The 15,035-nt window shown below is 36.1% G+C and overlaps 1 protein-coding gene across 8 annotated transcripts in view; it reads right to left on the minus strand.

Annotated features, from left to right (window-relative positions):
- Positions 1 to 2,079: 2,079 nt before the first annotated feature.
- LOC126831453 (uncharacterized) overlaps positions 2,080 to 15,035 on the minus strand; it is an 86,487-nt gene continuing 73,531 nt past the window's right edge. For 4 of the 8 annotated variants that reach the window (XM_056103135.1, XM_050561945.2, XM_050561943.2 and 1 more), the window contains one exon: positions 5,472 to 12,655. In XM_056103135.1, coding sequence (XP_055959110.1) covers positions 5,897 to 12,568 — 6,672 coding nt within the window. In that variant the 5' untranslated portion in view covers positions 12,569 to 12,655 and the 3' untranslated portion in view covers positions 5,472 to 5,896. The other 4 variants (XM_050561941.2, XM_050561944.2, XM_050561947.2 and 1 more) reach the window with 4 other exon arrangements.

Below are 15,035 nucleotides of genomic sequence, written 5' to 3' on the forward strand. Positions count from 1 at the left end.
TACAGTTTAAATTCTGGACGTTTCTTTCCATGGTCTACACAGACATCATTTGGCAAGAATACAAGAGTCAGTGCTATCTGTATGTTCAAGACATTACGACAGCTGCTATCGCTGTCGTTGCTATTTTTGGAATCCTCTATTGCGGAAATTTTTAGTAGAAACCTAAAGCCTACACGTCATGGTAAATTACATGCAAATCGCCATTTTGCAATGGTGGTAGGATTGTTTTTATAACGTAATCGGTTGTGGTCACTGTAAATAGTACTGATGCTGTTTCGAGTCTTATATAGCCTAGTAACCCTTTTAAGAAAAGTGTTGACGGAAAGTCAAAAATCGCCGATTTCTCCTCACACCTGTATATTAATTGGAAGTGGTGTTCCAACATATATTTTAACGAAAAGAATTGGTTAATCCTTGCAAGACTTTAATAAAACTTTATTCTAGTCCACTGCAGCTGTTTGTGTCTCTGTGATTCTTGTTGAAAAAATAAAACACCAGGGGCCTGTTTCACGAAGTTTTAACTAAGATAAAATCCAAATTTTAGTAATTTGATTGGATAATATTAGATTGATTTTAGTGCTTAGCCAATCAAAATTGAAGTATCTACTAAAATTTGGATTTTATCTTTAGTTAAAATTTCGTGAAACAGGGCCCTGGTTTAAATGTGCCTTTGGCGATCAGCGTTCACATTCAAAGCTACAATTGTGTCTGGATAACATATCTAAGAGCTTGTGGAATTTCAGAAAGGTATTTGGTCGTCATGCAGGTTACACAATGATTATAATATGCATAATGAATACCAATTCCAAACATCACTTTATACATAGAACTAGAATACTGGTATTCTAGTTCTATGTTAGTATTCTAGTTCTATGCTTTATAGAAGCATTTCAGACAGATCTGCTGAGTCATCGCTGAGATAAACATGTTTTAATTTCCAATGTATGAGTTGTACAAATGTTTTGGTGTTGTTCAAGAACTTAAACAAACGTTCGTCAAAAAAGTATTACGAAATTTCTAAATCAATCAAATGTTCGTTTTACTTGTCTTCACAACACTAGGATTTTGAAGAGGGATTAGCCAATGAAACGGTCTGTTACAGCGAGTTCGTGGCGTGTGATGCACGGAACTGTGGGTAAACCACTAGAAACGTCAACGATGGTTGATTAATCAATGCCTAAGTCATAGGGTCAAAAGCCGTTCGTATGACCTCTGACGCGACCTTCCACTACAATCGGGTAGATCTTCATGTAGTGTAGGTCATCGAAAGTATTAAAAAAACGAAACGAAATATAGATATGTATTATTATCAAATTGTAAATTTCTATAATTATGTGAGTGTAGGGTTATTGATATTCAAAGTTGCATTTATTTTCTTGGTGGGTGTGAAAATGCCTTTTCAAGATCTTTTTCCAAACGACCCAGTATTTGGAACTAATATTTTAAGAAAATGTAAATCGGCTATCTCTTTACATTTTGGAGATTGATTTCCATGTACAAAACAACATAACTCAACTGGTAGCTGCCACTGTGAGATCATGGACTTAGCTTTATCATTGGGATTATTCATGGGCATACGATTTGAGAGGGCCCTGTCAAAGTGGTAAAGCCAAACAGGAGACCCGTTGATGAAAAACTGCTGATTTTATAAAGATAGTAAAGGGGTGTTTTAAAACAAAGGGGGATATGTTGAAAATTTTAACCAAATTACTTCATTCTGAGCGGAATTATTGTCGTTAGAAGAACAATGTAGTCTCGTTTGTCATTGCTACCGTTGTTACGATAATAAACAAAGTCGCCATTATCCATTTTTAATTAAATCATTGACTTGCAATCGTTTTTAAATCCGTTGAAAATCAAAAGCATCCGATGGTCTAGAACGTGATTATGGGCTTGGCATGTGAAGAAATGAAAGATCTGCATTAGGCAGATTTTGTTCTTGCATAATGCATCTTTAATTCACGGGAAATTTGAAATGGAGCCCACATTTCCCATATGGCCTGGGTCTACAACCAATTTCGCAAGGGACTGTCAACTTTTAATACCATTCCTCAAATGAAAGACAAGTTGACCATCGAATGTAGTTTGAAAAATATATAATTTATTATTTCTAATATTCACTTTCTGTACAATCAAACATACTGACCAATACACATGATAAATCAAACCATTCATACATCGTTTAGTTTATTATTATTTATTATATTGTATAAAACAGGGGGAGGTAATAAATACATTACCCTCATAAAATAATGCATAGATAAATTGTGGTTATTGCACTTGAAAAAAGCATCGACGATACCCTGTACACTGTATCCAGTTCATGTCAGTTAACGAAGATGTTGTTGAAATACTTAATAATATATAGCATTCTGTATAACAAACATTATGACTAGTATTAGAAACTATACAAATCATGATATTATGCAAATATTACAAGTGCGTTTGCTTAAGATTAAAACAGGCCTTGTTCCTCACAGACATACGTTGCGGTATTATATTCCAAAAACTGTTAAAATCAGTCTTAAATAAACTATTGACATATCATCAAAAACAATAAATATCCATATGCATCATCAGCACCTTATGAATTTGGCATTTCTATGACAATGTATGTCAGTGATCGGAAATGGTCGTGTGGGGTTCGTTTACACGACCAGTTTGTCTCCATGTCTCTATTTATACACACTTCTATGTACAAATTAAATTCTCCATATATGTGAAAACTACACTACAGAAACATGTACGATATATCAACAACACAATATTAATATATATTTATAAATAACATAAATATTGCCACCAACAAAACAATATATGTATAGGAAAAATCATATCCATAAAAACTATGGATGAAAACATTTATTAGTCTATAAAATAGTTATAACTTTATATTCGGGAAAGCACTAAACGGTATAGTCTAATTTAACAATTTCTAAGTGAATGAAGATTATCCCATTGTTAGTGAGTCATTTCCATTTAATCTTAATCAAGCGGAAAACGCAGAATGAAGGACATAATATATTTGTAATTAATATTTGTCACACTTTTAAAACATCCTACCATAAACTTAAAACATCCACGTGGGATTGTGTTAAAATAAAAAAAAAATCAGTTTTAAAACAATTTCAAATTGTAATTTATAAAAATAGTTTTCTTTGTTAATCACAATCAACATAAACGATTTTCCAGCCGATTGATTCAATCAATAAATATTTTGTCAACCGGTTACATTATGCAATAAATGAATAAGCAATCGGTCGTGATTAATAACATAATTTGTTAACCGATCACACTGGTTCATAAACAAGTTGTCTGGCTATTTCATTAAGGAATACACAATTTGTCCACCAATCAGTTTGTCAACCGATGGCGTTGACAGTTTGCGTTTAGTGATGAACCGATAACGGTGATTAATGTCAACTGATCACCCTGAATATGGATGCTGTTATTATTGTAAAAATAGATCATTTTAACTGATCACATAACACGAGAGCACATAACAATTTCTCTTAAAGTAATGATTAGTGAACCAATCAACGGGTTATTTTCAAAGTACTTATTAAGCCAACTTTAGGGTAAGATTTCATCCATATGTGACAGTTGGTTTTGTGTGGACATGTGCCAGATGGTTCAGTAAATAGCTCAAGTGTCATTTTCAAGAATCTTTGCAAAAACACATATTTATTATGTGTTAAATCAACAACAAAATATTTTCACCACTAACAATATTGAACTGGGATTTACATTATTGTGAATATCTTTGTTTGAAATGATTCCATGCAGTCGATCTATATTATTTATATAACAATACTCAATATATTTATCATAATTTGTTATTTTTAAATATACAAAATTGTTATTCTTTCGCCACCGTAAACATATATATCTCCGAACACTTGTTACCACTCTTATTGTTAGTAACATGGACAAATTCTCATCAATAACAAATTTTAATACAAAATATACTTAGGAAACAACTATTTAATCAATGCACTTTTTGATCTGGGCGTACTAACATTTATCCCAGTTTTAACAAAACAATCACCAGCTCGATCCTTGAAGAATTGGGACGTAACAAGTCTGCAATAACCAAAGGCATGGTATATTTTCATAACAAAGAAACTAAATCAATTCATAATTTAATGATTCATTTTAAAGAAAGAATTTAATAAATTTAAATGATAATGAGAGAAAAATTGAAAGGAATAACCTAAAACTTCAGGAGAATGAAACAAATGCATTCTTCAAGAAGGTTTGCTTTGACAAGTAGTTCCCGTATAAGAACTGACTTCAATAAATCTACTTTGCCAAAACATAATGCACGAACAGTTCTCTTACGAAACAGAAGAATGTAAAAGATAAAGAATACAGAAAGTTTAAATGACTTTTAAATACAGATAAAAGAAGAAAATAAAGAAGACATGGATGCAAAAACATCTGACTAGTCATGCAAACTAGAAATACGTCTTTTAATAGGACCATTTAAAACACAAAACAGTGAAATAAAACGCTAGAATAAAGACTAAGTGACAACTCTAAAACACAAAGGTAAACAAAATAAACATTGAAAAACCAAAGAATCAAACACAAAGTGGGGTGATTTGTAAAGCAAATCAATGCCGTTAAAGATGCATTATGTAAGATTTAGATTAAAATTGGCCGTTCTTGCCATAATAGTTCAAAAATAGATAATCAAAAATGAATACATTGATAATTTCATTCAGATTCCTTTATTCTGGGCGTGGTTATGACTGAAGATGTAGCGTAGATCGTTTATTATCATAGTAACGATATTTGTCAACAGAGCCTAAGTCTCGATTGTCCATTTATTGTTAAATTTTTAAGTTTCGCGGGTGTTCAAATGAATTTAAATCTCGACCATCCGATGATCTAAAGAGTTAATTATAGGCTTGCCATGTGGATAAATGGCTAAATAATAATTTGTGCAACATTTGAAGCCAAAGAAATGAATGCAATAGGCAGATTTATAGCTGTTACATAATGCATCTGTAATAAGTAAGTAGGTATCCAGCCATTCTTCAACTAAACACTATGTTACAACACAGAATGCAGATAAAACTTACTACAATTCGGTGTTAAATTCTTCAGAACACATTTTAAGTTTGGCACAAATTGCACTAATGTTATTGGCAGTGTTAATTGGATTTCTTCATGCTGTGTTATTTAAAGTTAAGAAATGATAAAGAAATATTATGCAGTGTTAACCGGATTTGAATTAATTTTATGCATGTACTTGATTAGAACTTGAATAGACTACTAAAGTTTGTAAAACATAAAGACATTTTTCATATTAGGACTTATAAATAATTGTAAATAAGTAATCACAGTTGAACAGAGAAGCTCTACATAGCGATGTAATTATTGCATTTATTAAAACAATTGGCACTTCCAAGTCTTATATATTGTTTACCATTAAGAGTATTTCCTCCAGGATTGAACTTCTGAAGAAAAGATGTCAGCATTTACATGAAACATATCATTAAAAAAGGAACTTACCGGTACACAAAAATACATTTATACATGTACACAGAGTGAGATTTGTGTCGACTTTGAAAGAATGCAAAATACATATAACGCATTATTAGTTTTTTAGATTCGAGTTACTATTGAGGCATCAGTAACCTCATATAACTGGAAAATGTAATTTAAGCAAAGGGAAGCAGAGGACATGTATGAACGATAACATTTTAAAAGAATATTGAGTAAGCTTGTTTACAATTCGTCAATATTATACATGTTCATGTACGAGGTACTATGTAGCTGGGAATCTGAATGCCCTTCATATATTTGAATAATTTCCAGATAATGCTTTATAGAATATAGACTAACCCGCTATTCATAATATAAATGTATAATATTGGTTATATAGTTATTAGGATTTGATTTGCATTTCAACTTTAAGAAAAACTCTACCTTCTTTGGATGGTATCCTGTTTGAATTTTCACTTAAATCTGGTTCTGATAAACAAACATCTGAATGGTAAACTTTGGCTACGACCATCTCTGTGATCATGGCATCCTCGGATACACACTTTCGTAAAGATCTCATTCTGTGGATTCTTTTCTTGGTCTTGTTTGTTTCGAATGATTCCAAAAGTTCGTGAAAACTCTTAGGTCTCTCGTCTCGGTCAGCATCGTCTATAACAGTCCGTTCTAGCGAATGTCTACGTCTTAATTGCACACTTTTATCTATATCACTACACACACTTATATTTACATTTGTTTTGTCTTTAGCGTCACCTGACGGTCGCGGTTTGTCAATGTCAGGAGTGTTCGTGTTTTTAACAGACGACGGATGCGCGGGAGGTTTCGCGTCTTTATTATTCGCCGTTCCCGCACTGTTCGGGATCTTCGGAGTCGGGGACACCGGTGCAACGTCATCTGTAAACACCGCATCTGACTCGTCCAAGTCAGTGGCATCTTCTGTTATTTCCGCTTGCGTCCCTTTACTCGTAGGGTCGTCAACAAGATCATCGTCCACATGATCATCATCATCGTCCAGCGATAACAAACTGAGATCAGGAGCGCTACGTGTTAAGAGCGGTTTCGTTGCACGATGCCGGTCTTCATCACTAGAACTAAATAAATCGACCATTCCAGCGACTCCCCGTCCATATTTTCTATATTTCTGCCGTCTATCAGCTTGTTTGGATTTTGTTGATTTGTCTTTGGCAGGAGACGTTTGTGTTTCTACCGTTCTTTTCTCAGGAATATTTTCAGCATTCTGTTTACTTGAATTTGTAGAAATAGAAGTTGTGGCAGTATCAGGTACAGTGGACGAAAAAGCCGTAGGCAGCTTGATAATAATTTCTTTTTCGGCAAGCTTTGGTGATTTATCGCCTTGTTTTGATTTCCCATTGGTAGTTTTGTTACCAGTTGCAAGTTTTAATTCTGTCTTTATGTTTTTCTGACTGGGAGGAACTACCTTTGGTGTTTTAGTTGGCACTCTGAGCTTTGTATCTTTACAAGAACCTGATTCCGGTTTTAGCCCAACCATTTTCGATTTTGGTTGTTCAGCCACAGGCAAAAATTTGGCTAGTTTTGAAGTTGCTAATTTTGGTGGCTGAACTTTGGTTATTGGCATCTTAAGAAGTGGTCCTGTCGTTTCTGGTTTCTTTGTTCCGTTCGTACCAACATTTACCTCTGGAACATTGTCCGTTTTCTGTGCTATTAACGGTATCTTTATTTCAACTCGCGAATTTGGTTTTATCTCTCCTTGCATTGGTGATTTACATTCAACATTGGCTTCCACTTTAGAACTCTCCTTGTTGTCCTTATTTGATTGATCTCTTGGTAAAATTTTGGTCTGTTGAACTAGTGTTTTACTTACTGCTGTAGATGAGGCACTTTTGGACTCTTTTGGTAACTTAACTAAAGCGACAGTTTTGATTTGTACTGGCTCCGGTTCATCTTTATTTTGAGAAACCGTAATTATCTTTTTACTTGCAGTTACTATCTCCTTTGGTTGAATTTTTGTTGGTAAAGAGGAGGTTTTTCCAAGTTGTAAGCTACGTATCTGTCGCTGCTGATTACCGACATGTTGTACAGTTCCCATTATTTTCGGTTCATGTTTCACGTTGCAATCGGAAGGTATCGGCGACACGGACGGCGGTATTGGAGATACAGGAGGTGGCACCGGTTGTACAATCTTTGATTTTTTATCTCCTATTAAAATCGATTCAAAAACCAGTTCAGATTTAACCTGGGGAGATTCAGGGCTCGATAATTCGATTTGAATAGATGACTTAGCAGAACTTGTTTTATTTTCAGACGTCTCTCTTTGAATAAGATTTCTATAAGCCATGTCATCATGCATTACATCGGGTTCCTTTTCAGGACGAATTCGGATTCGCCCTTTGGCTGCTGACATCTCCCGCGGATTAAGATAATCTGCGGTAGTGGGAGAGGGAGGTGCAGCGGCGGCCGCTTCAATTCTCGGAGATGATTTAGAGCGCGCTTTTCTTAGTGCAACATCGTCGCCAACGACATCTGGTATTTTGGAACGAAAGCGTTGTCGAGATTTACGCAGGCGCGACGGCGTGTCCGAATCACTCACCGTTGACACAGATTGGTTCGGAGATTTTGATGTAGGTGATGGTATCTGGGTAGACTTAAGTGTAACTCTCATTGGCAGCCTGGGAGAATCGGGCGTAGACTGGGGACCAGATATCCATACATCCTCGGAACTGGTTGTCACAGCTGAGGTCTGGTTGACTTCATCCAGGATCGCTTGAAAAGATTTAGAAATAGCATCAAATTCAGACTGTGTTTGTTTTTCAACATCAGCCCTATCATTAAAAACAGGGGATGCAATCTCAATTGACAGACTAGTAGTTTCACGTACAGGGGGAGCATCATTTAATGGGGCAGGCGAGAGCCTATGGTATGAAGGGTAATCACGCCGATCGGCTCGGTCATAAAGGGTCTCATTCTCAAGATCTAAATTCTTATATATTCTCTCAAGCTCTGTCAAAGCGTCACTTAATTTGGACCTTTTGCTCTGGTAAAAATCATGCATAGTTTCCGATCGAATATCTGGGGATCTTGGCCCGGCAGACGGGGCAAATTTTCTTAATGCAACCAAGATCTTATCAAGATTTGTATCATCAGCTTGAACAAGCTTGCTTTTAATTAATTCGATCTTATTTTCGACATTCTTTGCCAATTGACGTAAATCCTCCATGGATTGACTCACTTGATTCACCTTATTTTCTGATTGGTAGAACCTCTGAGGTGCTGTATTGGCTACTGGTTTACTGGTGGCGGTGATGGTTTCCTGGTACTTCGGGGGTTGTTTTCCATAATCACCGGAATCTTGGTGTTCATTATAAAACGAATCAACATTTTCTTCAACAAGGCCAGTACTCAATAATTTATGTTTCAGTAGATTTGGGTCCAACTCATAATTACCATTTACAACATTTGGGAAGGCTTGGCCTGGTTCTGTCGAGAAGGTGTACATGTCTTTAACCGATACATTTTCTGGGATGTCATAGACTCCTGAACCTCGATGCTGACTCCAGATTTTCTTGGGCTGATCTCTCATTTGAACATTTTCTATGTACATAGAAGATCTGACAGGGGCTGATACTTTGAAGTCAGAAATGGACTGTGTTTGAGACGAGGACTTTGAGTCCAGACTGTCCCTTGTGCTAGTTCTATCCACGGAAGTCTTTAAGTCTTCTATGGCATCTTCTAGTGTCGTCTGACTATTATGACTTCTAGGAGGCATACCCAAAGTTAAAGGGGCTATATTTGGCGTGTAGAGTGACTTAGATCGTTGAAGTCTATCCCGAGAGGAAGTGGTAAGGCGTGGCTGATTCGGTAAAGTACTGCTCTGAGACTGGCTAGTATCTCCTTGGTTTTGGTTGCGTACAATAAATTGATCATCATAGGACGCCATTTGATCACCTTGTTTCTGACCAACTAAACTCTCGAAACTTGTCATTTCTTCAATTTCTTTCCAAAAGGGATCATCTTGAAATGGTATGGTCTGAAGTGTTCGTGCTTTCACTCGTTCAATACTGAGGGATTCTCCTTTGGTACTTTCCATATGCGGTGACCACACATCAGTCTTTTTGATGTTGTCTTCCATATCAGAAATGATCTTAGCCCATTCATCATCTTGTTTCTGTGGTGAAATCTTGGCGATTCGTCTACCTTCACTGTCCTCATTGAAGTTAAAGAGTTTACATAAATCTTTCACACTTTCATCTTTAGACCCAGTCATATCATCGATCTCCTGGTATCTCATATATTTGCTTCCTTTATCAGAGAGGATTGGTGATTCGGTTGAGCTACTTTCAAGGCTACTCTGTCTATCAGCTATCATCTTCTGCTTTAATTTACCGGCAGTTAATGGCGTTTCGGGCATATTTAATGCATAGTGTAATGTTGGAAGAGAACGCTTTTCTGCTGAACTGCGACTTTGTATTGGGGCTTGTGACTGAATGAGGGCACCCATAGAATTGGACGTGGAATGGGCCCTAACGCCGGGGACAAGTTGGAAAAGACGATGAGTATTGGTTTCATGAGATATTATTTGTGGCTCTCCCAGTAAATGGACAGTTGGATCTGAACTGGATGGTTTCATGGCCATTGGCTCAACTGTGTTCCAGCTTTGACTAGAAGTTATGGCTACAGGTCTAGGAATATCACGGGGTGCAGCTTGTCGATTATCATAGGGAGTTAATCCAAACTCTTCAGTTCTTTCTTGAATGGTAGTCAAAGCATTTCCATTAGAAAACGGTTCATTAGATTTTTTCATATAGGTTTCCCACTTCCGGATCCTGTCAGAGACTTCAATATCATACTCTACATCTGAGAACATCCCTGATTCGGTTGGGCGACTGTGAACTACACCCATGGTTCCAGGTGGTAAAAGTTGATCTGCAGAGAGAGATTTGGGTTGTTTGTAGTGGGACATAGGATGCAACTGCTCACCTCTGTAGGTGCTTGGAGGAACTGTTGCAGTGTTTAATTGTGAGTCTGATTTTGATATGTCATCTCTTTCAAAATATTGACTGGTAGGACGTGAATATCCACTTCGACTATCATATGATAATTTCCTTTCTTGTCGTGGAGCACCAAACCCAGAAGACATATGCATAACATTTCCATTATAATTATAGCTATAGTCTGAAGGATCATTAAGGTTCTCATTTGCTATTGTTATCTCAGGAGTCCACTTGTTTGCACCCGGCATGGGAACTCTAATCTCTAGTTCTGATTTTTCCATATGGTGTCTGTATGGTGCAGCTTGAACTATGGGTTTCTTAGAGTATCCAAAAGGTACTACTATTTCTGCAGACCCTCTGGCACGATTTTGTATCATACCTTGTCGTTTTTGATCTGGTAAACTTGCTGATCGGGAAACTGGAACTTGACTTTTTATATTATTTCTTGCTTTTCCCATATTTGACTCTAGGAACTGAGCATTGGACATTACTATCTCATCCAAGGAATCTTCACTGTGTGCACGGTTAAAATGTCTATATTCTTTAGGGCTAACAGGAGATAAAGGACCTTCCATTAACCTATTAGTGTCAAAACGAAGTTCACAAGTTTCATTTACTCTTGGTGACCTTGATGATTGAAGCTGTACAGAATTCATTGGATATTTGACAACGCTACCACGTTGGATCTCCATTGTTTGGTTGGAAGGTGGGTTTACATAGACTGGTTTTTGGTCCTTGTCAACACTAAACCCTGTTTGGAAACCTGATGTTACTCCTATGTGTTGATTATATCTTCGAAAAGCACCTGACCTGGATGCTGGCTCTGGGGCAACTCCAGTGTCATATACAGAGTCTATAGAAGAACCACGAGCAGCACTTAAGTCAAACTTACGTCCAACTTCAGGTGAACTGTTGTACACAAATCTGTTATTTTTTGTGGGTGATGTAGTATTGTCCACAGAGTTTGTTCGTGAATTTTTAAAAATTCCAAAGTTGGCACTTTGATTGTTTCTTCGCACCTGTCCAGAATCTGATGAATTTACACCAGAGTATGGATTTCTGATTGGTTCATTATTTATTAATTTACCGTAAGTCATGACTCGGGCAGTTTGTGGAGAACCAAAAGGCACTGGGTCAGAGTTTTGTTGAGTATTTTGTTGGGGAGGGGTGGTTTTAGAGGTGGTTTGCTGGTATTGTCTTTGCTGCACATTATTATGCTGATATCCGGGAGAAGTCTGGGGAACAAAATTACCCTGAGCGTTACTCAGAACATTTTGATTATGCTGATTATGATAGTTATTATTGTTATTATTAGCACCAAATGGAGTGTTGCTGTATGCACCACTGTTGCGAGTATTTTGTTGGTAATTTTTAGGGACATTCTTTTGAGTAAAAACACTTGGTGATAAAGTATCGGGCAGTTCTATCCTTGATTGCCTGCCAAGACCACTCTGAAGAGCTCGCTGACGAAGTCTAGATATCCTATATTCTGGGGAATTTTCCTCATCCGATGTCATTTGTATATCTATTCGTTTTTTACGTCTTTCTTCTATTTTTTGAAATTTGTTACCCTTAAAGCTACCACCAGTTCCACTGCTATCACTTTTATCCTGTCCTGTGGTACTGTAGTACACAAAGCTATCACGTGTTGATATGTGAGCATCGTTATTAATATTTGACCGTCTCTTATCACTATACGCTCCTGATCGACGCGATCTACGAGACATTAACTGATTTTTAGTCCAAACTTTTGGATCGCTATCGTATGAGTCAGAGTCACTACCAGCATCTCGTATAAAACCGCCGTCGTCTGATATCGGAGGAGAGTATCTAGACACACGTGTAGCAGTTGATGTTTCTTCAACATCCCAATTCGGACGCGAAACATTATCACCTTTAGCGAAAGAATCAGATTGGTGAACTCGTTTATCGTCACGTTGGCGCACTCTGCGTGTTGGGCCTTCACTGCGAGATCTTCTTTTTATTTCTATTTTCTCCTGTTGTATATCTTGCTGCCCTCTGGTGGCGTCATTTCCACGAAAATTGTCACGTCTTCCTTGACGCAGTTGGATTCGACGTTCTGCCATTTCATCTGGCTCTTCAAAACCAGAGGGACCTGTGGGTTTTATGCCCGGGGGCTGTTTTCCGATGCCCCTTAACTTTTCATCTGCACTCTGAAAAATAAAAAAGAATAACAGTTAAGTACTACTTTCTTTTCAAAAATAAAATATCTTAATATACAAATACTTACCTAAGAACGTTTCAATCAATCTTATTAATTCAGAAGCCTGTTGCCAGAAACATCAATTTTTTTGAAAATCGTTGAAGATATATCTGTACAGATATTAATATAACTTTACATTTTGTTGCAGACATCAGATCATAAAACTTATTGTTTTTGGATTTCTGGCAACAGAGCTACAGTTTTGGAATAGGACAGCCATTATAATGGGTGCCAACCATAGATAATATATAATCTATCAACTAAATGTACAAGTAATCACAGAAAAGTTGAACAATCAATTCAATAAATCCTAATAGAAACACAACATCAAATAAACACAACACTAAAAGTACCTTCCAGAAGCCCATCAGCACTGAAAACATTATTACCTCCAACAATATCTTCAAACTAACTACAGAGTAACAACACAACTTGACTACGTCTAATATTCTTATGGCATGCTTTATATCAACTTACAACATTAAAAAACAACAGCTAAAACCTATTAGTAATAATGTATGGTCTGGCATCGCAATAATGTATAGTACATTAATTATTGCATAAAATCTTAATTTTCCTTCAACAGGATTTAGGTTAGATACATTAACAATTAACAGGGGGGACAGGTGGTTATGATTTTATTATGTTTTTTTCCCCGCATTAAAGAGGCATAAGCATTTCTGCGGCCCTCTCCATTTGGTAAAAAACTTGTTTTGGAAATATAGTTACTGTACATCTGCTTAAAAACGCTGAGATGTTGATCTTTTAACTTTCAAGATATTATAGAAATGAAATGGTGTTTAATGTTCTACTCCAACTGTGCTTATGAATATGAGTCCAAGTTAGATGTGTTGAATGTGTTTAATAAGAGAGCCACAGTAGCTCAGTAAGTAAGACACCAGTTTACTAACCAGAAGGTCCCAGGTTGGTGCAGGACAGAAGGCCCATTAAGTAGTAATGTCTAGTTGTTTACTGCTAACATTGATCAAAATTTCCCACATTCCACACTGACTGCATGGCATATACTTGTCCTCATTAGCAAAATTAGTGTAGAAAAGTAGGACGTTAAACCCATTTCATTTAATTTAGTTTAATGGACGCTCATTAACAATATTTTATTCTAAGTAGGTCAGTTTAGTTTTATATTAAATATGATACTGTTCTAAATGAATTACATATATTTTCTTGCTGAGAGTGACAATGTCTCTTTAAATACTGGTATTCAAAATTTGTAGCTTATTAAGTAGGTTCCCTACTTTGGTGTTAAAGCAAAAGTTTATGAATCTGAATTTCTGAATCAAAACAAGCTTACCTATAATAGTAACTAGTTTACTTCTTTTAATCAGTATTCATAGGTAAAACTTAACCGTTAACCTGGGTATACAAGTTTAGACTACTAATTTATCTGTGACCCACACCAATTGTCATCTTTTATACAACCAGGTTACATATCTGACTTATATTATCTATTCCCTATTTTATCATAGCCTCTTTCACAGCCCAGCCAAACATAAATATATAAATAAGCAGGTATTAACTGTGTAGATAAGGAAAGTAAGTAAATTATCTACATCAGAACATACATAAAATAGAACTGATTTATCAGACATTGACATTGGCAGGATTCCAATCTTCTGACATCAGTATCAAAGATTGCAGGGAAATCAATGTTCAAATACATAAAATTCTAATTGAAAGCTATCAGATTTCAGAATGGTTAAAGATTCTAAAATTTTTGGTACACTAAGATTAGTTTTCTGAAAGACACCATTTTCAAACTAACCTTTTACAACATCATGTCGTGGTTTAACCAAGCTGACCATCAGACACGAATTGTTTTCTTTTAAAAGCTCTGCTCAGGGTACATTATCTGTTTGAGGAAAAAGGAGAAAGCCCTATAGAACTTGCAGATTATCTTACTAAAACAAAGTGCCATTTAGAATCAAATCCTTGACTGCAAAGACCCAAACATTGCTAACACTATTATAGTAATATATTCCCCCAGCGTATTGCTTCGATATTTGTTTATTGTGATTTTGGGCATGTATATTGTATACAGATCAGTAGATAAACCCATATTGAAGTCGATGTTTGTGGAATATGTTGTTATTTCCGAATGCATGTATCTGTTATACAAAATGTTACTGCGCCACTAAGCAGTACATTGTTGTTGAGAGTTCATGTGATCTATGCATTACTACATTACATAATAAAGGTATTAGTCTCAACATAACCGAAACCAGATCACACCAAATCCATTATGATGAAAATATGTATCTCATATCAATCAATATGATCTATTATTAATAGTTCAGAACTATTTTCGTTCC

This window comes from Patella vulgata, chromosome 9 (assembly GCF_932274485.2).
Source record: "Patella vulgata chromosome 9, xgPatVulg1.2, whole genome shotgun sequence".
Classification (NCBI taxonomy): domain Eukaryota; kingdom Metazoa; phylum Mollusca; class Gastropoda; family Patellidae; genus Patella; species Patella vulgata.